Here is a 23991-nt window from a genome sequence, read left to right as displayed (position 1 = left end):
CAAAATCTACTTCTTCAAATTCTGCCATGGGAGACAGACTCTCTGATAGGGCCAAAACACTGTGCTTTCTTGGGTTGTGACAAATCCAACTTTCTTGAAATACTTCTGTATCATTTCTGGCTGAATATTATGAACTGATCCAGAAGACAGTGTCCAGAGCATGAACTGATGTAGCAGATGAAATTGCTTCCACAGGTGGACCACAGGTTTGTGATTTATAATGACCCACTGCAGAAGCTGAGCTCAGTAGAGCAGTTTAAATGTTTTGATGATGCCTTAGCCAAGAGGTTGGATTTTTAAGGTCACATTTGGAGGCAGAAATTTCAATGTCACATTTGTGAGACAACTCACTTGCAGGTGGCCAGGGAATTTGTCCACTGTCAGTAAGATAGAGCATTTCTTCTTCATTTCTCAGTCAATACCCTTTACCCACTCCTCAGATAGGGCCCCAGTCACACATGTGCATTTCTTTGATCTCCCAGTCACAGGGAGGTCTTCAGCCTTCAGGTGCTTAAATGCCTGTGGCTTTGCCAATTTACCAATCGCCAATGGCTTTAGTTTCTCTCTAGATTAGAGAATGAAAAACAAAACTGTGAAACATTGTTCAGGAAGTAATCCACTCTTATGTTGAGGCTCTCATCAGATATCACCTTAAAAACAGTCCACACTTGTCAGTATTAAAGATGTCATCATCTTTGAAGCCTCCAGGAAGTCCAGGAACTTTTTGGTGAACTCTTCTACAATTCCACCAGGAACTTCACTGGATTCACCACACAAGACGTTCTGGGAGATCTCATGTTGCAGTTTAAATTTCTCAAGCCAACAGCTTCATACTTGAAAATGTGCCACCCCAAATCCCCGTGCATTTTATGTATTTATTTATTTATTCTCACTCTATAGTGCTGTGGTGTCATAGCTTATAAAACTCTTGGGTTCAAGTGATCCTCTTGCCTTAGCTTTCCCAGTAGCTGGAACTACAGGTGCCTGCCACAATGCCCAGTCAGAGTTTCTATTTTAATAGAAATGGGGTCTCGCTCTTGTTCAGACTGGTCTCAAATTCCTGAGTTCAAGCAACCCACCCACCTTGGCCTCCAAGAGTGTTAGGCGTGAGCAACCATGCCCAGGCCCCTGCAAAATTTTTAGTAACTTCTTGGATTATTGGCTGGAGATTTGGGCGTTAACTACCCTCACTTATTTGAATCAGCTTACTATGTCTTCATTAACATCTTTGAGAGGCTGGGCGTGGTGGCTCGCACCTGTAATCCTAGCACTCTGGGAGGCCAAAGTGGGTGGACTGCCTCCCTCACAGGCAAGAGGGAGATCTCATCTCTAAAAATAGCCGGGCGTTGTGGCAGGCGCCTGTAGTGCCAGCTACTTGGGAGGTTGAGGCAAGAGAATTGCTTAAGCCCAAGAGTTTGAGGTTGTTGTGAGCTGTGATGCCATAGCACTCTACCAAGGGCGACAACAGTGAGACTCTAGTCTCCACACACACACACAAAAAAAAAGTCTTTGCAGGAACAGTTTTCCTCCTAATCCTCTGTAGGTCTCCACTTTTCTCAACATCTCTCTCCAAGTACTCGTGTTTACATTTTTGGATGTTGCTAACTGTGCTCTTGCTAACACCAAAATGTTTCACTATCTTTCTTTGGCTGCTACTTTCCAGAAAACATAGATTAACTCTTCTTTCAGTGTTAGCTCTTTGAGTTCTTTCCTTTGGGCCATGATGTCTCAATTAACTGAAAATTAAAATTTTTCAGTTATTGTAGGATGTACCTACAATGCAGACCAGACCTTCACATTGAAAAAGTCTTCTACAACACATGATGGGATGTTGCAATAGGATGTTAGGCCTAATCCAACATGCAGTAATAAAACATGAAAAAAGAACTTATGCTAAAGAAAATACGATACAAGTAAGGGGCAAAGCCCATACCTTCTATCCCTTGGTGTAGAGTAGACTACTAGTTAAGTTATAAAGGATAAATTGTGTGTCACAGTCCCAAGTGGTCAAGATACAACTTACAGGTGATCAATGTAGAGAGGTCAGTCTGCCACTGAATATATATGATGCATGCCAGGTCTATGAAAATTAGGTCAACTTAAGGTGGTCAATGTAGGAAGACAGACGACTATGAAGTTTCTACTGTATAAAGTTTGCTCTGGGATATACAACAAGGATGTTAACATGTGCGCACATTGGTTTCTTTATTAAAACTGCAAATGAAGGCCAGGCACAATGGCTCACATCTGTAATCCTAGCACTGGGAGGATCCCTTGAGCCCAGCTTCAGCAAGAGCAAAACCCCTTATCTCTATTAAAAATAGAAAAAATTAGCCAGGCATTGTGGTAGGTGCCTGTAGTCCCAGCTACTCGGGAGGCTGAGGCAAGAGGATGGTTTGAACCCAGGAGTTTGAGGTTGCTGTGATTTAGGGGGAGACTGTCTCAAAAAAAAAAAAAAAAAACAAAACCCTGGCAAATATGTAATTTCATTTAAGAATTTCTAGAAGACAAATATAACATTATATAATTTAAGAATTTCTTTTTCTTTTTTTGAGACAGAGTCTCACTATGTCGCCCTTGGTAGAGCACTGCAGTGTCACAGAAACCTCAAACTCTGGGGCTTAAGCAATTCTTGCCTTGGTCTTCCAAGCAGCTGTGACTACACGTGCCCATCACAACACCCAGCTATCTTTTGGTTGCAGTTGCCATTGTTGTTTAGCAGGTCCGGGCCAGACTCAAACCTGCAAGCCTCTGTATATGTGGCCAGCACCCCACCCACTGAGCTAGGGATGCCGCCTCATTTAAGAATTTCTATAGGCAGAAAATAGATCAGGGTGCCAGGAGCTAGATGTAGGAAAAAAGCTGATGAAAAGGAATGCACTTGATTGTGGAGGTGGTTACATAATGTATGCTACTGTCAGAACTCGAATGGTACACAAAACCCAGTATGTAAATTATACCTCAATTTGCAAACATACTTTCAGCTTTAAGACAAGAAAGAGCAACATATAAGGAAGCTGCTGATGAGGACATAAAATTGCTGAGAACCTCCTCAATTCATTCTCAGTTTTATCTATCAGCTTCCTCTACCATCCTTCACCTATGGGCAGACAAATGCCAGTTATGTGCAAAAACACCTCACCAGGAAAGGACCCAGAAACACACGGCCTACTTTTAAACTCTGAGTCAGACACCAACAGCTGTCAACGAGGTGCTCAATGAGGTGGTGCTGGATTAGTGCAAACTCTAACAAACCTAAGAGGAGCCCAGAGACTGAGCTGCCTGGGGCGGCCGTCTCACCTGGCCTTCCACGGGCTGGGAACTCTGCTGGCCATCCTTGTCCTCGACCTCCAACAGCAAGTACAAGGGGGGCTTGTAGTCTTTGGACTCACTCAGGAAGCCTCCTGTGTCCACTTTCCTTTTGATGGTAGAGTTCCAGTGATTCTTCACAGCATTGTCCGTCCTATGGAAGGAAACCGGGGGTGGGGTGGGGTTTGAATCCTAGCTCTGTGCCACCAGCACATCACTAACCTCCCTGAGCCAAGTTCTAGCTTATGTAAATAAGGTTACCAGATTCACCCTAAGGTTTCTTTCAGCTCTAAGATGAAGTCTCACATGTCTCTAGCCTTTAACCACGGACAGAACATTTCCACATAGCTCTGTGAAATAAACAAATGTATCATTTGGGCTGTGGCAAAAATTATAAAAACAAAGATGTGTCTGGTACTCTCATCCCCTTCCCTGCCCACTCTGCATCTGCAGACCAGCACAGGCAAGCTGCGGTCTGCAGACTCCCATTCTGAGTGTCACACTGACCTTGAACCCAATCCCTGCTCACCTCCTAGAGACTGACCAATGGTCAGAGGGTAGAGGGCCTGCTACTATTCACTTCTCTGAGCCTCAGTTTCTTTGCTGCAAAATTTAGAAGACAACTCCATACCCCTGCACTTCCTGAAGCCTCAGTGAGGAGACGCACACCTGGCGGTCCAGTAGCACACAGCAGAGCTGCAGGGGGATGTGCAGCAAGGCACTAACAGAGCGCACAGTCGTACAGAACATGTGGGACAGAGCAGCGCAGCCCTACAGAAGCGTGCTACAGGGCAGTGGTAAGCCACACACAGCAGCAGCAGAGCACAGAAGGGCAGGGATGTGGCACTAGAAAGACGTGGAGAAGAGGCCCATGGCAGCAGAGCCATGTGGCAGGACACAGGACCACAGAACATAAGCGCTGACATGGAGTAGGCACTCCCTTCCTCGGGGTTCAAATACAATGCTGTTCCCTTAAAAAGTGAAAAGGCCAGGCACAGTGGCTCAGGCCTGTGGTCCTAGCAGTCTGGGAGGCCAAGATGGGTGGATCACCTGAGCTCAGGAGTTTGAGACCAGCCTGAGCAAGAGCAAGACCTGATCTCTACTAAAAAAATAGAAAAACTAGCCAGGCGTTGTGGTGGCCACCTGTAGTCCCAGCTACTGGGAAGCTAAAGCAGGAGGATCGCTTGAGCCCAAGAGTTGGAGGTTGCTCTCAGCTATGATAATCCCACGGCATTCGATCCAGGGCAACAGAGTGTGAGACTCTGCCTCAAAAATAGATGAATAGGGCGGCGCCTGTGGCTCAGTCGGTAAGGCGCCGGCCCCATATACCGAGGGTGGCGGGTTCAAACCCGGCCCTGGCCAAACTGCAACCAAAAAATAGCCGGGCGTTGTGGCGGGCGCCTGTAGTCCCAGCTACTTGGGAGGCTGAGGCAAGAGAATCGCTTAAGCCCAGGAGTTGGAGGTTGCTGTGAGCTGTGTGAGGCCACGGCACTCTATCGAGGGCCATAAAGTGAGACTGTGTCTCTACAAAAAAAAAAAAAAAAAAATAGATGAATAAAGATTAAAAATTTAACAAAGTAAAAGTCTGACAGAGCAACCAGTCTAAGCTCTGATGACAAGCACTCCAAGCACTCCGATCTTCAGGGCCCATTGCTGACTGGGCAGGGGTAGGGAGCAAGAGATATTCTTGTACTTCACCAGATCCTCTGTGCCCACAGCAGACTCAATCCCCAGCTGCCCTGAGGGCTGCTGCCAGCAGCTTCTACTTTCTTTAGAGAACAGCCCTTAGAAGACACAACCAAAGACGCTCAGGAGTTACCCAACGCACATACACCCTTGCCACACACACACCCCTGGCCTTGTGTCGGGCCACAAGCAGACTTTACCTGAAACACCATCCCTTGCTTGGCCCCGTCCCTCTCCTCCTCCATTCATTCCCTCGTAGGTGTAAGCCGCTCTTCAACAATTCCTTGTACCTGAATTCCTGAGTCTCAAGTTCTGCTTCTGCAAGTCTGACCCAAAAAACTTCCCCAGCTCTCCTACCCTCCAAGACCAGAGTCTGGAGTGCATCTAGCTATCACGAGACTCATTCTTTTGCACATACACAGTATAAAGCACCTGCTACATGCCAGGCATTATCCAGCCACTGGGAATCCACCAGTAAGACAGGTGGCTGCATTTAGAGTTGAATTTATCAGGAGAGATGGATGTCACCTCTAACTATGACTGGGATATACACTACTCGGACAACAGGTCTGGGCACAACACAGAAGTTGCCAGGGACCAACCACAGTCTGGGAAGACACAGAAAACTCCTCTGAAGAAGAACCAAGAGTGGAAGGATGAGAACACATTAGCTGCACAACACGGTAAGGCAGGAGCGTGTCCAGGCAGCAGAGCAGCACCAAGGAGGCCGGCGTCTCCAACCCAGGTGTCAGGGGAAGCCCCCCAAAAGATGACACACTCAAGTCTCAGATCTGAAAATAGACCCCTTCAGACTTCAAGAGAAACACACTACCTGCCACTTCCTCTCCTTTCCCTCCCAGGACCACACTGCCACGACAAAGGATTCAAAATAAAACAAGGCAAAAAGGCACAAGCACAGAACAAGGTAGGAGATTTCTGCAAGTTTCCAGAAGATGGGAAGCACTCAGGGGAACAATACCAACTTTAGGAGACTGGGAGTTGAAACCACAGGGACACAGAGGAAGATTCTGACAAGACTTGAAGCTAAGGCTTGGCGCCCGTAGCACAGTGGTTATGGTGCCAGCCATATACACTGAGGGTGGCAGGTTTGAACCCGGCCCAGGCCAGCTAAACCACCGCAACAAAAAAACAGCCAGACGGGGGCGGCGCCTGTGGCTCAGTGAGTAGGGCGCTGGCCCCATATGCCGAGGGTGGTGGGTTCAAACCCAGCCCCGGCCAAACTGCAACAAAAAATTAGCCGGGTGTTGTGGCGGGCGCCTGTAGTCCCAGCTGCTCGGGAGGCTGAGGCAAGAGAATCGCGTAAGCCCAAGAGTTAGAGGTTGCTGTGAGCCGTGTGACGCCACGGCACTCTACCCGAGGGCAGTACAGTGAGACTCTGTCTCTACAAAAACAAACAAACAAACAAACAAACAAAAACAGCCAGACGTTATGGCAGGCACCTGTAGTCCCAGATACTTGGAAGGCTGAGGCAAGAGGATCACTTAAGCCCTGGAGTTTGAGGTTGCTGTGAGCTGTGGCGCCACAGCACTCTACCGAGGGCTGAGACTCTGTCTCAAAAAAAAAAAAAAAAAAAAAGAATAAGTTGGCCAGGCACAGCGGCTCATGCCTGAAATCCTAGCACTCTAGGAGGCCGAGGTGGGAGTATCCCTTGAGCTCAGGAGTTCAAGACCAGCCTGAGCAAGAGCAAGACCCAGTCTCTACTAAAAATAGAAATACTGAGACAAGAGGATTGCTTGAGCCCAAGAGTTTCGAGATTGCTGTGAGCTATAACAATGCTATGCACTCTACCCAAAGTGGCAGAGAGAGACTCTGTCAAGAAGAAAGGAAAGGGAAAAAGGAAAAAGAAAAAGAAGAAAGAAGCCAAGTCATCCATCTCAAGACCCCTCATAGAACCCCAGGAGGCCTAGGGCTTTGAAGGACTACAAAGTGCCGTGAGGAGCAGGGATGGAGCACAGGCTAGATGTCCAGATCCTGGCCCTGACCTCACAGGCAAAAGAAGAGAAGCTATTTGCTAGGAAAAATAATAACCAAGAACCCTGGCCCCAGCAGAGGGCAGGGAGGGTGCACAGGGCAGAAACTGGCACTAAATGAAAGTTTGCACATGGACCGAGAGCCCCCAACTCCCTGAGCTCCCGGAGAAGAGTCTGAAGGACACATTCCTCTCTAAAGAAAGTAAACAAGTCCAGCTAAATCTGACCCTACTCTTGAAATAGCTTCCAAAAAGGCTGGTGGATAATCAATTATCACAGCAAAACAAGCAGCAGGTGAGCCCTGCCTCCACACAGCAGGCTTCCAAAGGACTTAGAGCGACATGCTCCTAAATGTGAATGGACAGCCAAGGATCAGACGACCTCCAGCGTGACCAGATGACCTCCAAAGGAAGCCCCCAACATGAAAGCAAACTAGCAAAGTAAATAAGAAACACAGAGGAAACAGATAAGGCAGGAAAGAGATTTTAAAAAACACAATATTGACACAGAAATAAGCTTTTAAGACCACAAAGAATAGAGTTGCCAGAAAAAGGACAAGGAGAGGTGAGCCCTTAGAACAGTGGTCCTCAACCTTCCTAATTCCGTGGCCCCCGTTTTTTTTTTTTTTTGTAGAGACAGAGTCTCACTTTATCGCCCTCAGTAGAGTGCCCTGGAGTCACACAGCTCACAGCAACCTCCAACTCCTGGGCTTAAACGATTCTCTTGCCTCAGCCTCCCAAGTAGCTGGGACTACAGGCGCTTGCCACAACGCCCAGCTATTTTTTGGTTGCAGTTTGGCCAGGGCTGGCGCCCTACCCACTGAGCCACAGGTGCCACCCTCCATGGCCCTTTACAGTTCCTGTGGGTCACAGCCCACAGGTTGAGAACCACTGTCTTAGAAAGTAAAACTTTTTAGTCAAAATAATTTCCAAAGGTTTGGAAGGTAAGGTCCAGGAAGCCTCCCAGGTATAAGAGATGAAAAATAACAAGAAAAGAAGAATACATAATGAGATGCTTTCAATATTCAGAAAAAAAATTATTTTCAGGTGGTGCTCGTAGCTCAGTGGGTAGGGTGCCGACCACATACACGGAGGCCAGCTAAAACAACAATGACAACTGCAACAACAAAAATTAGCTGCGCGTTGTGGTGGGCGCCGGTAGTTCCAGCTACTTGGGAGGCTGAGGCAAGAGAATCGTTTGAGCCCCAGAGCTGGAGACTGCTGTGAGCGTTACGCCACAGCACTCTGCCAAGGGCAACATAGTGAGACTCTGTCTCAAAAAGGAAAAAAAAAAAATCATTTTCAAACTTGAATCCTGTATTATCCCATCAGTCAAACGCGAGGCAGAATAAAGGCAACTTTGGATGCAGTTACCTCCCCTGCACTGACCTCAGGATGCTAGTGAAGGACGTGCTCCACCACAGCAAGAGGCAAACCGAGCAAGAGGGAGCCACGCATGACAGAGGCAAAGCAACGTTCCCAGCTGACAGCAAAGCAAGAGGCCTAAAGAGCAAACCACAGAAGGCAACAAGCAGGACACACAGGATTGGTTCTCCAGAGAAAAGCAGAGCCAGTATTACTCTGTGACATTTGGAAAATAGCTCTGGTGGGTGATCTCAGGATGTGACAGGCCACTACCAAAACATCAAGAGCTATGCTGGAGACTATGATAAAAAACAAGACGGCTCGGCACCTGTAGCTCAAGCGGCTAAGGCACTAGCCACATACACCAGAGCTGGCGGGTTCGAAGCCAGCCTGGGCTGCCAAACAACAATGACAACTACAACCAAAAAATGGCCAGGTGTTGTGGCAGGCGCCTGTAGTCCCAGCTACTTAGGAGGCTGAGGCAAGAGAATCGCTTGAGCACAGGAGTTGGAGTTTGCTGTGAGCTGTAATGCCACAGCACTCTAACCAGGGCGACAGCTTGAGGCTCTTTCTCAAAAAATAAAAATAAAAACCGGGCGGCGTCTGTGGCTCAGTGAGTAGGGCTCCGTCCCCATATACAGAGGGTGGCGGGTTCGAGCCCGCCTCAACCAAATTGCAACAAGAAATAGCCAGGCGTTGTGGCAGGCGCCTGTGGTCCCAGCTACTCGGGAGGCTGAGACAAGAGAATCACCAAAGCCCAAGAGCTGGAGGTTGCTGTGAGCTATGATGCTACAGCACTCTACTGAGCGTGATAAAGTGAGACTCTAAAAAATAAATAAAACCAAGATGACTATTAACTCTAAGAAAAATGTCAGACAAAATGGAAATATACTCCAAGGCTGGGCGCAGTGGCTCATGTCTGTAATCCCAGCACTTGGGAGGCCAAGCTGGGTGGATTGCCTGAGTTCACAGGTTCAAGACCAGCCTAAGCCAGAGCAAGACTTTATCTCTAAAAAATTGCTGGGCATTGTGCAGGCACCTGTTGTCCCAGCTACTGGGAGACTGAGGCAAGAGAATCGCTTAAGCCCAAGAGTTTTAGGTTGCTGTGAGCTAATATGCCACAGCATTCTATCAAGGGTGACCAAGTGAGACTCTGTCTCAAAAGAAAAAAAGGAAATATACTCCTAGATCAGTTAGCAGTAGTTCTAGCGCTTGAGTTATTTTTATAAGATAATACTACTATAAGTAGTATATTATTTCAACTAAAAATTACGGTACAATATTGGGGCAACAAAGTGATATGAAGGGGCTGGGAAAGACTAAAAAAGCTAAATCTTCTCTCACAGAAGGGAATATATGAAATTATATTAGGGGAAGACTAATGCATGAAATAGTACATCACTTAGGAAGACAAAGGTGAACACCAGAAGAACTCAAAAATGATAAGTCTCTTTAGTATAGTAATTTAAGAGGGTGGCGGCAAGGACTGATTGATGTTTTTCATTATAATTCTTTTTTTTTTTTTTTTTTTGTAGAGACAGAGTCTCACTTCATGGCCCTCGGTAGAGTGCCGTGGCCTCATACAGCTCACAGCAACCTCCCACTCTTGGGCTTCCGCGATTCTCTTGCCTCAGCCTCCCGAGCAGCTGGGACTACAGGCGCCCGCCACAACGCCCGGCTATTTTTTGGTTGCAGTTTGGCCGGGGCTGGGTTTGAACCCGCCACCCTCGGTATATGGGGCTGGCGCCCTACTCACTGAGCCACAGGCGCCGCCCTTCATTATAATTCTTTTACTAACTTATAGCACTATTTGATTTTTTTTTTTCTTTTTTTTTCCTTTTTGAGACAGTCTCAAACTATCACCCCGGGTAGAGTGCCATGGCATCATAGCTCACAGCAACCTCCAAACTCTTAGGCTCAAGCAATCCTCTTGCCTTAGCTTTCCTATTTTTTTTTTTTTTTTTGAGACAGAGTCTCTTAGACTACGTCTCTCTCGGTAGAATGCCATGGCATCACAGGTCACAGAAACCTCAAACTCTTGGGCTTAAGTGATTCTCTTGCCTCAGCCTCCCAAGTAACTGGGACTACAGGTGCCCACGACAACACCTATTTTGTTGTTGTTGTTTAGCAAGCCCGGGCCAGGCTCGAACCCACCAGCATTGGTATATGTGGCAGCGCCATACCCACTGAGCTATGGGCCCCAAGCCAGCTTTCCTATTTTTAGTAGAGATGAGGGTCTCACTCTTGCTCACACTGGTCTTTAACTCCTGAGCTCAAGGTATCCACCTACCTTGGCCTCCCAGAGTGCTAGGATTATAGGTGTGAGCCACCAGACCAGGTCAATTTTTTTTTTCTTCTTAAAGAAAGCCTATCTTCCCATAACCCCAGCACAATTTATATCAGCTGAAGAAACAGGTGCGGAAGAGAAAGGTGGCCAAACATAATGGCAAGCTGGGAAAGGGTGAGAGCCTGACTCCAGGGCTCCTGATTACGGCTGAGGCCACCCTTACTACCTCTTGTCTTTTCAAGCTGACGTGTTCAGGGCCTTCCCAGGGGGACTAGGCATGTCTGACAACCCTGGAGCTGAGACTGAGGGTTAAGGAAAAGAGCACGGTGACCCCCCTGGGATCCCTCCTCCGTCACCAGCAGAGACCCCACCTGCTCACGTCCACCCCAGCCTGAGGCAGCTTACCTCCCTGGCAGCATCTTGGCGATCTCAGCCCAGCGGTTGCCCAGCACCTTATGGGCCTCGCAGATGATGCGGTCCTCCTCCTCCGTCCAGCAGGACTTCTTCACCTCAGGGTTGAGGTGGTTGTGCCAACGTTCACGGCACTGCTTCCCCAGCCGGCCCTTTAGGTGCTTGGCGATCAGCGTCCACTGCTTCGTGCCATACTTCTTGACGAGCTCGATCACCTTGAGGAAGAGCCTCTTTGAAGCCTGTGGGACCTCCCCACGCCCAGCCACATCACCTTCACATCCACATAAGCCTCACCATGGCCCTAAGAGATGCCACCTGCCTGCCATCTCCCACCCCCACCCACCCCTGCTGGCCACATGGAGCCAGTGAGGTGGTTAGTAGTAGGTGCCCTGCATAGTCCACAGGCACCAGCCTGACTTAACATATCCCTGTCACTCACTACTTAAAATAAATCGAGGCCAAGAGTACTGAAGACTCCCTGTCAAACAGAGCTCAAGCAAAGAAAAAAGAGCCAGGGTCCTGTCTTCCTCTTCAGGGCTCAACACAGTCAACTTGCTCTGGAGAAAAGGGTAAAGGGACAAGGAGGACCTGAGGGAGAGCATCCAAGGCTCAGTCTCACCACGGGACATGTAAAGTACAGGGGCCGCTGTTTCCTCCCCCAGCCATGCCCCAGGCTGCCATAAGCCCCTCCAATACCTCTGTAGAAACCACAAGGGCACAGCCCTGAGCCTTGGTGCCAGGCATGGGGAGCTGACCCAGCTGGATTTGAGTACCTACCCTGTTTCCTCGAAAATAAGACCTACTGACAGGAAAGATAAGACGTCCCCTGAAAATAAGACCTAGCGCATCTTTGGGAGCACGCCTTAAAATAAGACACTGTCTTATGGGTGGCGCCTGTGGCTCAGTGAGTAGGGCGCCGGCCCCATATGCTGAGGGTGGCGGGTTCAAACCCAGCCCCGGCCAAACTGCAACAAAAAAATAGCTGGGCATTGTGGCGGGTGCCTGTAGTCCCAGCTGCTCGGGAGGCTGAGGCAAGAGAATCGCGTAAGCCCAAGAGTAGAGGTTGCTGTGAGCCGTGTAACACCACGGCACTCTACCCGAGGGCCATAAAGTGAGACTCTGTCTCTACAAAAAAAAAAAAAAAAAAGATATTGTCTTATTTTCGGGGAAACAGGGTACCTGTCCCTCAGCCAGGCCTCTCCCTCAGGAAACCTAACACATGTGTGGCCACCTGTGCCAGGCCTGGCCTGGCCAGGCCCAGCCCCTCCTTACAACAGATTCACACATTCTCAAGTGTACACAGGCTGCAGCCAAATTGGAAGAGTCAACATTTCAGCAACAAGATTTTGTGAGGAAATATTCTACTTCATTTCTGTGTGGTTTAAGTTTTTACAGCAACTACCTATCACTTTGTTTTTTTTTTTTTTTTTTTTTTTTTTTGAGACAGTTTCATTCTATGTCCTGGGTAGTGCTGTGGCTTCATAGCTCACAGCAACCTCAAACTCTTGGGCTCAAGCAATCCTCCTGCCCCAGTCTCCAGAGTAGCTGAAACTACCCGCACCTGCCAGAAGGTCCAGCTAGTTTTTTTCTATTTTTAGTAGAAATGGGGTCTTATTCTCACTCAGGCCGAACTCGAACTCCGGAGTTCACGGCATGGGCTCCTGCCACCTCAGCCTCCCAGAGTGCTAGAGTTATAGGTATGAGCCACTGGACCTGGCTCACTTTGATTTTTTAATAAAAGAAGAATTTTTTTTTTTTTTGTAGAGACAGAGTCTCACTTTATGGCCCTCGGTAGAGTGCTGTGGTGTCACACAGCTCACAGCAACCTCCAACTCCTGGGCTTAAGCGATTCTCTTGCCTCAGCCTCCCGAGTAGCTGGGACTACAGGCGCCCACCACAACGCCCGGCTATTTTTTGGTTGCAGTTTGGTCGGGGCCGGGTTTGAACCCACCACCCTCAGTATATTGGGCCGGCACCTTACCGACTGAGCCACAGGCACCACCCCATAAAAGAAGAATTTTAAAACTAATCTGTAACACCTGGTTCCCTACACCTCCTCCCTTGGTCCCCCCACCATGCCTCCCACAGGTTGACGTCAGGGAGAAGTACCAAAGGTGAGGGGACTGCTGAGCAGTAGCCCTGGACAGTCCCCCACCATGCCTCCTACAGGCTGACGTCAGGGAGAAGTACCAAAGGTGAGGGGACTGCTGAGCAGTAGCCCTGGACAGTCCACTTAGGACGTGCCATTGCCACCTCCTGGCCTGTGGGCACCCTCTGAGCCTTGGTCTCCTCACCTATAAAACAGACCTGACAACTCCTCTTCTGCCCTCTTCACAGGCTGCCTTGGAAATAAGGCATCTGCGAGGCTTTGTGTCCTGTGAAGGACACCACACAGGGTGATCCCGACACTCTTCGAGGGTGACAGCAGCTGCGTTTGCTCAGCTCACCATGTGCAACTCCGTGATGTACGTAACAACTCTGCACTATTGCTGCCTCCTTAAGACAGAGCAAGAGAAGCCAAGTGATCTGCACAGTGGCCCTCAGTTTGTGGGGAGATCTGAAATCACCCTGAGTCTTGAGACCTTGGTGCTAGAGTGCGGGCAGTGGAAAGGTCCAGACTGGCCCGTGGATGACTCTCACCCAACGTTCAGCCTGACCCTCTGCCAACATGGAAGCAGCCTCGCGGCCCTGACTCACTGGTGTCAGGGGAGTGGCCACTGTGTGCAAGGCACAGTACTGGCAATTACCTTTTGATCTTCCTCTTTGGTCCAAGGCCCTTTGACGAGATCTGGATTCAAAACTCTCAGCCAGCGGTACTGGCATTGCTGGTCAGTGCGGTTCTGGGAAGAGAATAGGAAGATGGGGTCTGTGAGAACTTATGGGACGGCAGGCTGGGACCCTGGTTGAGTACTAGGCCCAGGGGCCTGGGGTTGAGCACGCCTCAGGTAGGTGTGCCCCGTTCCATACCCACCACATGTCCCTGTGCCAGAACACAGGTGGTATCCCTTTATTACAAAAAGAGGGCCAAATTCAGGCCCCGGTGGGGAGCCACTTCCCACCACCCAAACATAGGGGGGCCACCACCACAAGCCCTTCTGGGAGAGCATGTTTATTCACTGAAGAGTTCAGACTACATGGTAAAGGCATGGGGAGATGAGGAAATCATGTAGGAAGGGGTGCCCTGAGGGGTCCTGGCAGGAAGCTATGTGACAGCTCCTATCACACCCCCTCCCTCTGGCACCAGCAGTCCTGGGAGATGAGGGCCTGCAAGGACCCCTGCCCATCAGGAGGCTGTAAATACTCAGATGTAGTGGCACCCCCACCCCTGCAGGGGGCTCAAGAAATCTACTGACGGCAGTTTCCCTTCATATCAGCCTCACTGTTGAAAACCCAGCACCTATTCACTCCCAACTCCAGGAAGCAACGCAAATACCCATCACTGGATGCAAAGGTCTCAGAGGCTAAAGACCACTGGCAATGCCGAGGCAGCTGTGTGGAGATGCTTACATCAGGGAGCCTCCGATGCTGGTACAAGCAGAGAGGTCCCGTGAAGGTCATTCTGTCTTGTTTTATTCAGTTTTGTTTTGGGGGCCTTGGTGAGGCCATTGCTTTGCTTCTCCTTTGTAGAAAGTCTGTCCCAGGCACAATGGCCACCCAGAACCCTTGCCCAAGTGGAGGGGACATACTCACAGGAAAGTGGCTGGCTAAGAACTTCCAGTCCTGCTGTCCAAACTGCCTCACCAGTGCCCTCAGCTGCTCATCCTGCCGATACCAGAGAGATGGAGGGCTCAGCTCACACACCTGCAGACAGCCTCCAGCTGCTGGTGACTGAGCCCTCTCCAACAGGAAAAGCCTCATTCAACACAGTCAGTCACCTGTTATGTGCTGGGCAGAGTGCCAGGCGCTGCAGTCACGGCAATGGGCAGCAAGAGAGTCCCCCTGCCCTCACAGGGCTCGCAGTCTTCAAGGAGGCAGATACTAATCAAAGGCTCACATGAACAGAAGTGAAGCTACCCCATGGTGGGGGATACAGAGAGGTACATGGTGACTGCCTATTCAGGGAGACCAAAGGACAGATTCAAAGGAAATGTAGCAGAACTAGAATGCAGGAAGTGAGAGAAACAGGTGCAAGATGACCTTGGAATGTTTGGGAGGCAATGGTAATGCTCTAGAACCTCACAGAACTAGTCGTTTCATGATTGCATATGCACATCTGTCAAAAACCAAAAACTGGGCTCAGCACCTGTAAGTCAGAGGGTAGGGCACCAGCCACATACACCGGAGCTGGTGGGTTCGAATCCAACCCAGGCCTGCCAAACAACAACGACAACTCCAACCCAAAAAATAGTCGGGTGTTATGGCGGGCGCCTGTAGTCCCAGCTACTTGGGAGGCTAAAGCAAGAGAATCGCTTAAGCCCAAGAGTTTGAGGTTGCTGTGAGCTGTGACGCCACAGCACCCTACACAGGGTGACATGGTGAGATTCCATCCAAAAAAAAAAAAAAAAACCCATAAAATTATTCAACAAATGGGTAGTAGTTGATCATACATGAATTATTCCTTGTTTTAATTTAATATATAGGCAAAGAAAACGTGATATATACATACAGTAGATTAGTCACATTACAACATAGATGAACCTCTGAGGACATTATGCGCCACTCACAAAAGGATAAGTCCTGTATGATTCCACTCACATGAGGTATCTAAAGTAGTCAGAATCAGAGAAACAAAGTACAAAGGCAAATGCCAAGACCTGGAGTAGAGGGCAGAGGGAATTAGTGTTGAATGGGTACAGTTTCAGCTTGCAAAGATGAAAAAGTTCTGAGATCTGTTGCACGACAATGGGAAAATACCTAACACTACTGACACGCATACTTAAAGATAGTTAAAAGGATATACTTGGGCAGTGCCTGTGGCTCAGTGGGTAGGGCTCCAGCCCCATATACCAAGGAGGGCGGGTTCAAACCCAGCCCCGGCCAAACTGCAACAACAACAACAAAAAATAGCCAGGTGTTGTCGTAGCCGCCTATAGTCCCAACTACTCAGGAGGTTGAGGCAAGAGAATCGCCTAAGCACAGGAGTTGGAGGTTGCTGTGAGCTGTGACGCCACAGCACTCTACCGAGGGCGATAAAGTAAGACTCTTATCTCAAAAAAAGGGATATATTTTAAGTTACATGGCTTTTGTCAAACAAACAAACAAAAAAATCTGTGTGTATGTATATAGACAGAAAAATTGGCCATCATGTGGCTGCCACAGGAATCCAGACCCTCAACCACAGTTTAGCCAGATAATGGCTCAGGCTAGGCAAAGTCTCCATAAATCCTCTATGCGAAACAGCCCACAGCCATACGTTCACCCTTGGCCAGACCAAGACACTCCTCACTCAAGGCCAGGCCAGACCTTCACTGCTTTCCCCCTTCACTCTGGTCAACCATACCCACCTCCAGCACCACTGCCCTTCCTGACAACTGGCATGCATGCTGCTGTTACCAATCTCCAACTCCTCCTAGTGCCCCTAGCCTCCTTCCCTCATCTCCACTCCTCTGCAGCAGCGGTTCTCAACCTGTGGGTCGAGAACCACAGGAACTGTATTAAAAGGCCGCAGCATTAGGAAGGCTGAGAACCACTGCTCTACAATTAAGAAAAGGGTTTCAGGCGGCGCCTGTGGCTCAAGGAGTAAGGCGCCGGTCCCATATGCCGGAGGTGGTGGGTTCAAACCCAGCCCCGGCCAAAAAAAAAAAAAAAAAGAAAAGGGTTTCAGTTTCTATAAGATTAAACATATACCTATCCCATCACCATATCTAATTATGTCCCCAAGAGAAGTAAAAGTATCTGCAAAAAGATGTACCCAAGAACCTTCATAGCAATGCTATCCACAACAGCTAAAAACTGGCAACAGTCCAAACATCTACCATTACTTGAAACACACTGGCACTACCCCTACAATGAGGCAGCAGGTGGCAATGAAGGGCAATTACGAAAAAAAAAAAAAAAAATACAGCCGTGTGATTTCACTTATAGGAAGTTCAAAAATGGGCAAAATTCGGCTTGGCACCCTATAGCTCAGTGGCTTCGGCGCCAGCCACATACACCAGAGCTGGTGGGTTCGAATCCAGCCCAGACCTGCCAAACAATGACAACTATAACCAAAAAATAGCCAGGCGTTGTGGCAGGAGCCTATAGTCCCAGCTACTTGGGAGGCTGAGGCAAGAGAATCACTTAAGCCCAAGATTGGAGGTTGCTGTGAGCTGTGACGCCACAGCACTCTACTGAGGGCGACATAGTGAAACTCTGTCTCAAAAAAAAAAAAAGAATGGGCAAAATTCAAACTGAGTAAACTGCCTGGAGCTGAGGGAGCCTGACCACAAAAGGCCACAAGAGGATGTCTTGAGATAATCATGGTGGTGCTAAGTGGGCATATGCACTTACCAAAACTGAGACCTCACCTTAAAAAAGGGCATGTGATTGCACGTAAGTTATACTTTAATAAAGCTGATAAATAAATAAAAAGATGTGGCTAACAGAAAAATCAATTCAGAGCTTGATGTCACCAGATTAGACATAATTAAATTTTTTAAAAAATTAAAGAGGCTGCAGATTTGTCCGAACCTCCTAGCAGACAGAAGGCAAGAAGCAAAACTGACATCCATGATGTAGGACACGCCAGCTTCTCGGGAGACAAGTGCTGGCCCTGAGATCTGAGAGACACATTCCCCCTTGAGCTCTCAGAATTAAGAAGAGGCATCAGAAAGAACCAGAAGACCCATGTGTTCCTTTCTCTGGCTCCTCCCCTTCACCCCATGTGTCAGAGCATCAGGCAGACACTCCAGGCTCAGGTCTCTGGCCAGCTCCCCAGCTCACAGAGTTGCATAGCACTCACTTCCTCCTGGGTCCACTTGACCTTGCATTTGCTGTCTCTCTGCTCTGGCACGTCTGAATCTGTGTCCTGGTAGTGCAGCTCCTCCAGCTCCTCGCTGCAGAGAAAGCAAACGGTCAAGGACAGCATGTCCACATGCTTTTACATGATAGATGGAGAGTGTGCGGGCAGTGGCCAATCAATTCTATGAAACAATGTGGGAGAAACTGGCTTTCACTTTTCCTGCTTTTCAAAGTGTAGGTAACTTCAACCCTCCTAATTTTTTTATGAGACTGAGCATAGTGGCTCACACCTGTAATCCTTGCACTCTTGGAAGCCAAGGCGGAAGAATCACTTTTGAGAGTAGGAGTTCAAGATCAGCATAAGCAGGGCAGCGCCTGAGGCTCAGTCGACAAGGCGCCGGCCCCATATACCGAGGGTGGCGAGTTCAAACCCGGCCCCGGCCAAACTGCAACCAAAAAATAGCCGGGCGTTGTGGCAGGCGCCTGTAGTCCCAGCTACTTGGGAGGCTGAGGCAAGAGAATCGCTTAAGCCCAGGAGTTGGAGGTTGCTGTGAGCTGTGTGAGGCCACGGCACTCTATCGAGGGCCATAAATTGAGACTCTGTCTCTACAAAAAAAAAAAAAAAAAGATCAGCATAAGCAAGAGTGAGAAACCCTGTCTCTACTGAAAATAAAAAAACTAGCCTGGCATTGTGGCAGGTGCCTGTAGTCCTAGCTACTCGGGAGACTGAGGCAGGAGGATCACTTGAACCCCCGAGTCCAAGGTTGTTGTCAGGGGCTGATGCCACTACACTCCACCCTGGACAACAGAGTAAGACTCTGTCAAAAAAAAAAAAAAAAAACCGATTTTTTAATGAAATGGGTTATTAGCTTTTATTTTATTTTTTATTTTACTCTTTAATTTTCAAGAACACTGTAATGATTTCAAAAGCTACCAAAAAAAATCGTTAAGGCCAGGTACAGTGGCTCACACCTGTAATCTCAGTACTCTGGGTGGCCTAGGTGGAAGGATTCCCTGACTTCAGGAGTTCAAGACCAGCCTCAGCAAGAGCAAGAGCCCATCTCTACTAAAAATAGAAAAACTAGCTGGGCATCATAGCAAGCACCTGTAGTCCCAGCTACTCGGGAGACTGAGGCAAAAGGATCGAATGAGCCCAAGAGTTTGAGTTTGCTGTGAGCTATGACACCATAGCACTCAACACAGGGTGACTGAGCTAGACTCTATCTCAGTCTGAAAAAAAGGAAAAAGTAGTTACAATTTCACCAAGAATATTGTATTCAAAACCAGATTGCCACTTTAATATTTTCAATAACAAACTTAAACTTGCATGGGTATTTTAAGGATTAAAGCTGATAATATAAGAATTTTAAGCAATATTAGTTATTTGGAAGAAAACTTTTTTTTAATTTTATTTATTTGAGACAGTCTCAGTCTTATAACTAAGTCCATTTTTGCAAATAACTTTTCTTCTTTTTTTCAAGATAGGCTCTTGCTCTGACACCCAAGCTATGTGACAGAAATGTGATATCACAACTCACTGTAGCCTTGAAGTCTTGGGCTCCAAAGAAGTGATCCTCCTACTTTAGCCCCCCATGTAGAGATAGGGTCTCGCTATGTTGCCCAGGCTGGTCTCAAACTTCTGGCCTCCAGTGATACTCCCAAATCAGCATCCCAACATAGTGGGATTACAAACATGAGCCACTGAGCACAGCCTTATCTTCTTAACCTCTAAAAGGCAATTTCCCAAGTTGTTCCAAAAAATCCTCATACTTTTATCCAGTTTAAAGGTTAGAAAAATGGAGGGCACACTATCCCCACCTAGAGAGATATCAGGTGCTAGAGGAAGGTAAGTATCCCTCCCCTGACTCAATGTGACAAGATCTGTATCAGGTGACCTTAGTCAGATAAGTTCCTAGGGTCAGGCATTTGTAAACTGGGAAAAGCCTACAGATTTCCAAATGAGCAAGGGAACCAGAAGCCTTGTGCTCAAAAGAAGAGGGTTTCTTTTCAAGTCCACAAACCACCTCCTTATTCTCCAAAATCCATCATTGCTTCTTTTTTTTTTATTTTATTATTAAATCATAGCTGTGTGCATTAATGCGATCATGGGGCACCATACACTGGTTTATTAGACCATGTGACATATTTTCATCACACTAACATAGCCTTCCTCTTAGGTCATTCCCACCGCACACAGAAATCCCTCCCACCTGGGGCCTTGGTGTGTGCCACACCTTCTGGGGGCAAAATGTGATTGCAAGAGGGACTTTACCTAACAAATGCAATCAGTGTAACTTGGCTTATTGTACCCTCAATGAATCCCCAACAATAAAAAAAAAAAAAAAGAAAGAAAAGAAATCCCTCCCACCTTAGGCCCTCAGGCAGCATTGCATTTCTCCTTCACATCATCTACACTGATAAGTTTCATCTCCATATCCTCAGGGTTTAGCACCTAAAGGCTTTTAAGAAATGTTGGCTCCGGGCCTGGCGGGCCTGGCGCTGTAGCTCACACCTGTAATCCTAGCACACTGGGAGGCTGAGATGGGATTGCTCAAACTCAGGAGTTTGAGACCAGCCTGAGCAGAGCCAGACCCCATCTCTACTAAAAGTAGAAAAACTAACAGGGCATTGTAGCACACATCTGTAGTCCCACCTACTCGGGAGGTTGAGGCAAGGGGATCACCTGAACCCAAGAGTTTGAGGTTGCTATGAGCTATTGTGCCATGGATTCTACCCAGGGCATGAGAGACTCTACCTCAAAAGAAAAAAAAAAAAGAAAGAAAGAATGAAAGAAAAGAAAAAAATGTTTGCTCAGGGAATAGTCGGATACATGATGAATAAACCAGAAACAGTGACTCAGGAGGCTGAGACCAGAGGATCACTTATGCCCAGGATTTTGAGGCTATAATGAGCTATGACTGCACCACAGCAGCCCAGCCTGGGTGATAGAACAAGCTCCATTTCATTTTAAGAAAAAAAAAAAAAGAAAGAAAGAAAAAAAGTAATCTGCAAAGCTGCTATTAGTCGATAATACTAATATTTTACAAGTAGGAAGAGACGGTACCTAAACCCAGCAGTGCATCAGTTCCAGAAGGATCTGAATTCAGCCTTCTCCTGTCACTTCTGACCCAATTAATGGTTCCCTCACCACTGCAGAGTAGGAGGCAACAATTTATAAGATACTAATAATAGAATGACCTGGGCTTGCAAAGGAACTACCCCCGGACTCCTTCCTGACAGAAACTATCTTTGCTTTTCCAGCACTCAGTGCAAGGCCTAGCTTCTCAAAAGAAGTTCAGCAAATGTTCCTTCTAGGATGAAAGGGTATCTGTGTGGACAATCTCTAGTGTTCCAATGCTGTTTAATGGGGACAGCATCTCAGACAGCTAGGAGAACAATGTGAGATAATATCCCTCTATCACTCACATGTGCTAGCCATCTACTTCACATACATCCTCAGTATTTCCATTTAACAGATGCAGAAACTGAGGCTTAGAGGTTATGCCACCTGCCAAGTCCACAAAGGCAGGCTCTGTGCCTCCTTACTCCCACACCTGCAAGTCCTCACCTCATAACCCCAGCTGAAAAAGCAGAGCCCAACTAGCGCTGGCAAACACATTTTGGTCCAACATAGCTCTCTTTTGGCCTTCCATGTGCTGGGCTCAGCTCAAGGGCTAGAAGTGGGACACTGGAGAAGGGATTTATAGCAAGTGGACAAGAAATGAGCTGAGAGTTGTGCGGGTGCCAGGGGGCACTCCCTCAACCAGGAGAGGGTTTCCCCCACTGGGCCCCAGAAGCAGCGGAAGACCTGGGAGTGGTTTAGGGGTGGTCAGTGGCTCCCGGATCAAAGATCAAAACATGACAAGTACCCAAACAGAAAACTAACTCCTCCTGGGCACTGAAGCTGCCCTGAGGGAACACAGTCCCTGCTACGCTGCCCAAGGATCAGATGCTTCCTCACTGAAACTCTGGGGAAAGCCAACAACAAAACCTGCTAAGATCTATATCCTCACCATGAGAAGGCAAACTCCACCACCTAAAAAGGGCTCTGAGATCTGGAGAGAAGAGGGGCTGCACAAATGCAGAGAGGGAACAGGACAAGACCCCATTGCCCTGTCGCCCAGGCAGTCTTTAAAAGCCCAGAGCTCAGGTGTAAGAAAGGGACCTAGCGCCCACAGACCCGGCTGCAGCCTTGACTGTGCCACTAATTCTGGGGAATAAATAGAGACCACAGTTCCTGCCTTTACCCCAGGGACTACTGAGCAGGGCAGTCTTGATACACATCAGTCTCTCTTCCTCTCACCATCAACCCCAGCTGCCCAAAACTCGTGTGGAACAGGAAGGAGGTCTCAAACTAAACCCGGGTGAACATGGAACCCAGTGACAGAGACAAAAGAGCTCCCGCCTCAGCACCCTTCTCAGTATCGGGAAGAGGGGGCGCCTGGGCTTCCCGGAACGTTGAGAAGAAATGCCCACCCGCAAGGCTGAGCCAAAGCTGGGCTTGGACGACAAGTGTCTCCCAAGTGTGGCCTCCCACTAGCTGTAACCTGGAAAAATCGCCCCCCCCACCTTCCAGGGCTCGCCTCTCTCCCCAGTAAAGGCCCTTCCAGCTGACACCGATCGTCCCACCCCCACCCCACAATTAGGCGGGAGGCAACGTGACATCATGCAGAGCTTGGCCCAGGTCCCAGGAGACCCGCCCGTCCTGGCTCCAAAGCCCAGAAGGCCCGGGCAGCCTAGTGAAGGGCCTCCAAGGGCCCCCGGGCTTTGCGAGTGCCCCTTTCCTCCGGCGGCCCAAGACGCAGCATTTCCCGAGGAACACCCCCACACACACACAACACACACACCCCGCTCAGAGGAGCTTGGGCGAGGGTGGGGGTGCCAGGATGGGTGGAAAGGGTTGGGGGGAGGGGCTCTCAGCCCACCCGGCTCCGCTCACCAGCGCGCCCGCCGAGACATCCCCCCGGCCCGGCCGCGCCGCCCTCTCCCGCCCGCCGGCAGAGCCCGGAGCGGGAGCCGGGCCGGGGTCAGGACGCCGGCTGCTCCGGCCGCTCCGGGCCCGGGACCGCGTTTGGAGGCGTCAGCGTGTCCGCAGCTTCCGCGCTGCCCGCCAGCAGGAACTGCAGACTCCGCCGGCGCGCGCAGAAGCACTTTTCTATCTCCCGCCAAGCGCTTCGGCGCCGCCCTGGACTGGCGCGCGGCGCAGGGGCGGAGCCTGTAGGGAGCTGGGGGCGGGGCCTACCGGGCAAGGCGGGGCCTACCGGGCAAGGCGGAGCCTGCAGGGCGGGGCCGGCGGGCGGGCGGGGCACCAGCTCAGAGCTTAGAGAGAAACTACCCCAGCGCTGGGGCGGTGTCAACTACCGCGAGGTTTAACTCGGAGCCGGCTGCCGAGAGGCTGAAGTCTGACTCAGGCCATGTGTCGATCCGGAACCGCCCACGAGTAGCGCTACACTTTGGTCCCTGCAGCCCCTACTTAGACCAGGCCACGCCTTCGACCCTGCTTCCTCTCCAGTCTGAGTGACCCTCTAGCATTTAAAGCAGACGGGACTTTGCCTCTCTAGATCTTAAAACCTCCCCCTCTGCCTTGGGGTAAATTCCTAACTCCACAATCAGACTTTAAGGATTCTGCCAAATCACCACCAAGCCTCTGGCCAAAGGAAATTTAGCTTGCTTGCCTTTACACCCTTGAACCAGAAACATTACCCGCCCCTCCCACCGGGCTAATTTCTGTTTATCTTTGGGGTCCAAGTCCCACAATCTGCTTGTTGATTTTTGTGTTTCCTTATTTGGGCATCCAAGGGGCCTCTGGATTCACCCCAGTATCCCTAGGGCCCACCTCAGAACCTGATTTAGGAGGCCCCAAATAAAGAATAAAAGTTTGGTGAGTTAAATTGAGTTTAAAGTGGTAGAGACTTAGCAAGAATTTTCCCTTTTACATTGACATTTACTCAAGCCCACCCCCGGCCAAAAAATACATTGACATTTACTAAGGGGGATGCCACACTGAGCTTCCAGGGAGGAGTGCTGGGAAGAAAGTCAGTGAACTCTGAGACAGGAGCCT

At 49.0% G+C, this 23991-nt stretch overlaps 1 protein-coding gene across 2 annotated transcripts in view; it reads right to left on the bottom strand.

The window, feature by feature from the left end:
- MYBL2 (MYB proto-oncogene like 2) overlaps nt 1–23118 on the bottom strand; it is a 48462-nt gene extending 25344 nt beyond the window's left edge. The window contains exons 1-6 of one of the 2 annotated variants that reach the window (XM_053574116.1): nt 22870–23118; nt 17932–18025; nt 14739–14810; nt 13796–13888; nt 11043–11263; nt 3301–3463 (exon numbers count right to left, since the gene is read on the bottom strand). In XM_053574116.1, the coding sequence (XP_053430091.1) occupies nt 3301–3463; nt 11043–11263; nt 13796–13888; nt 14739–14810; nt 17932–18025; nt 22870–22889 (663 nt within the window). In that variant the 5' untranslated portion in view covers nt 22890–23118. The remainder of the gene's footprint in view (nt 1–3300; nt 3464–11042; nt 11264–13795; nt 13889–14738; nt 14811–17931; nt 18026–22869) is intronic. The other variant, XM_053574117.1, reaches the window with a different exon arrangement.
- Between the last annotated feature and the right edge of the window lie 873 nt (nt 23119–23991).

Source organism: Nycticebus coucang, chromosome 21 (genome assembly GCF_027406575.1).
Source record: "Nycticebus coucang isolate mNycCou1 chromosome 21, mNycCou1.pri, whole genome shotgun sequence".
Lineage (NCBI taxonomy): Eukaryota > Metazoa > Chordata > Mammalia > Primates > Lorisidae > Nycticebus > Nycticebus coucang.
Note: the sequence above shows the minus strand (reverse complement) of the source record. Positions and strands in the feature narration are given on the sequence as shown.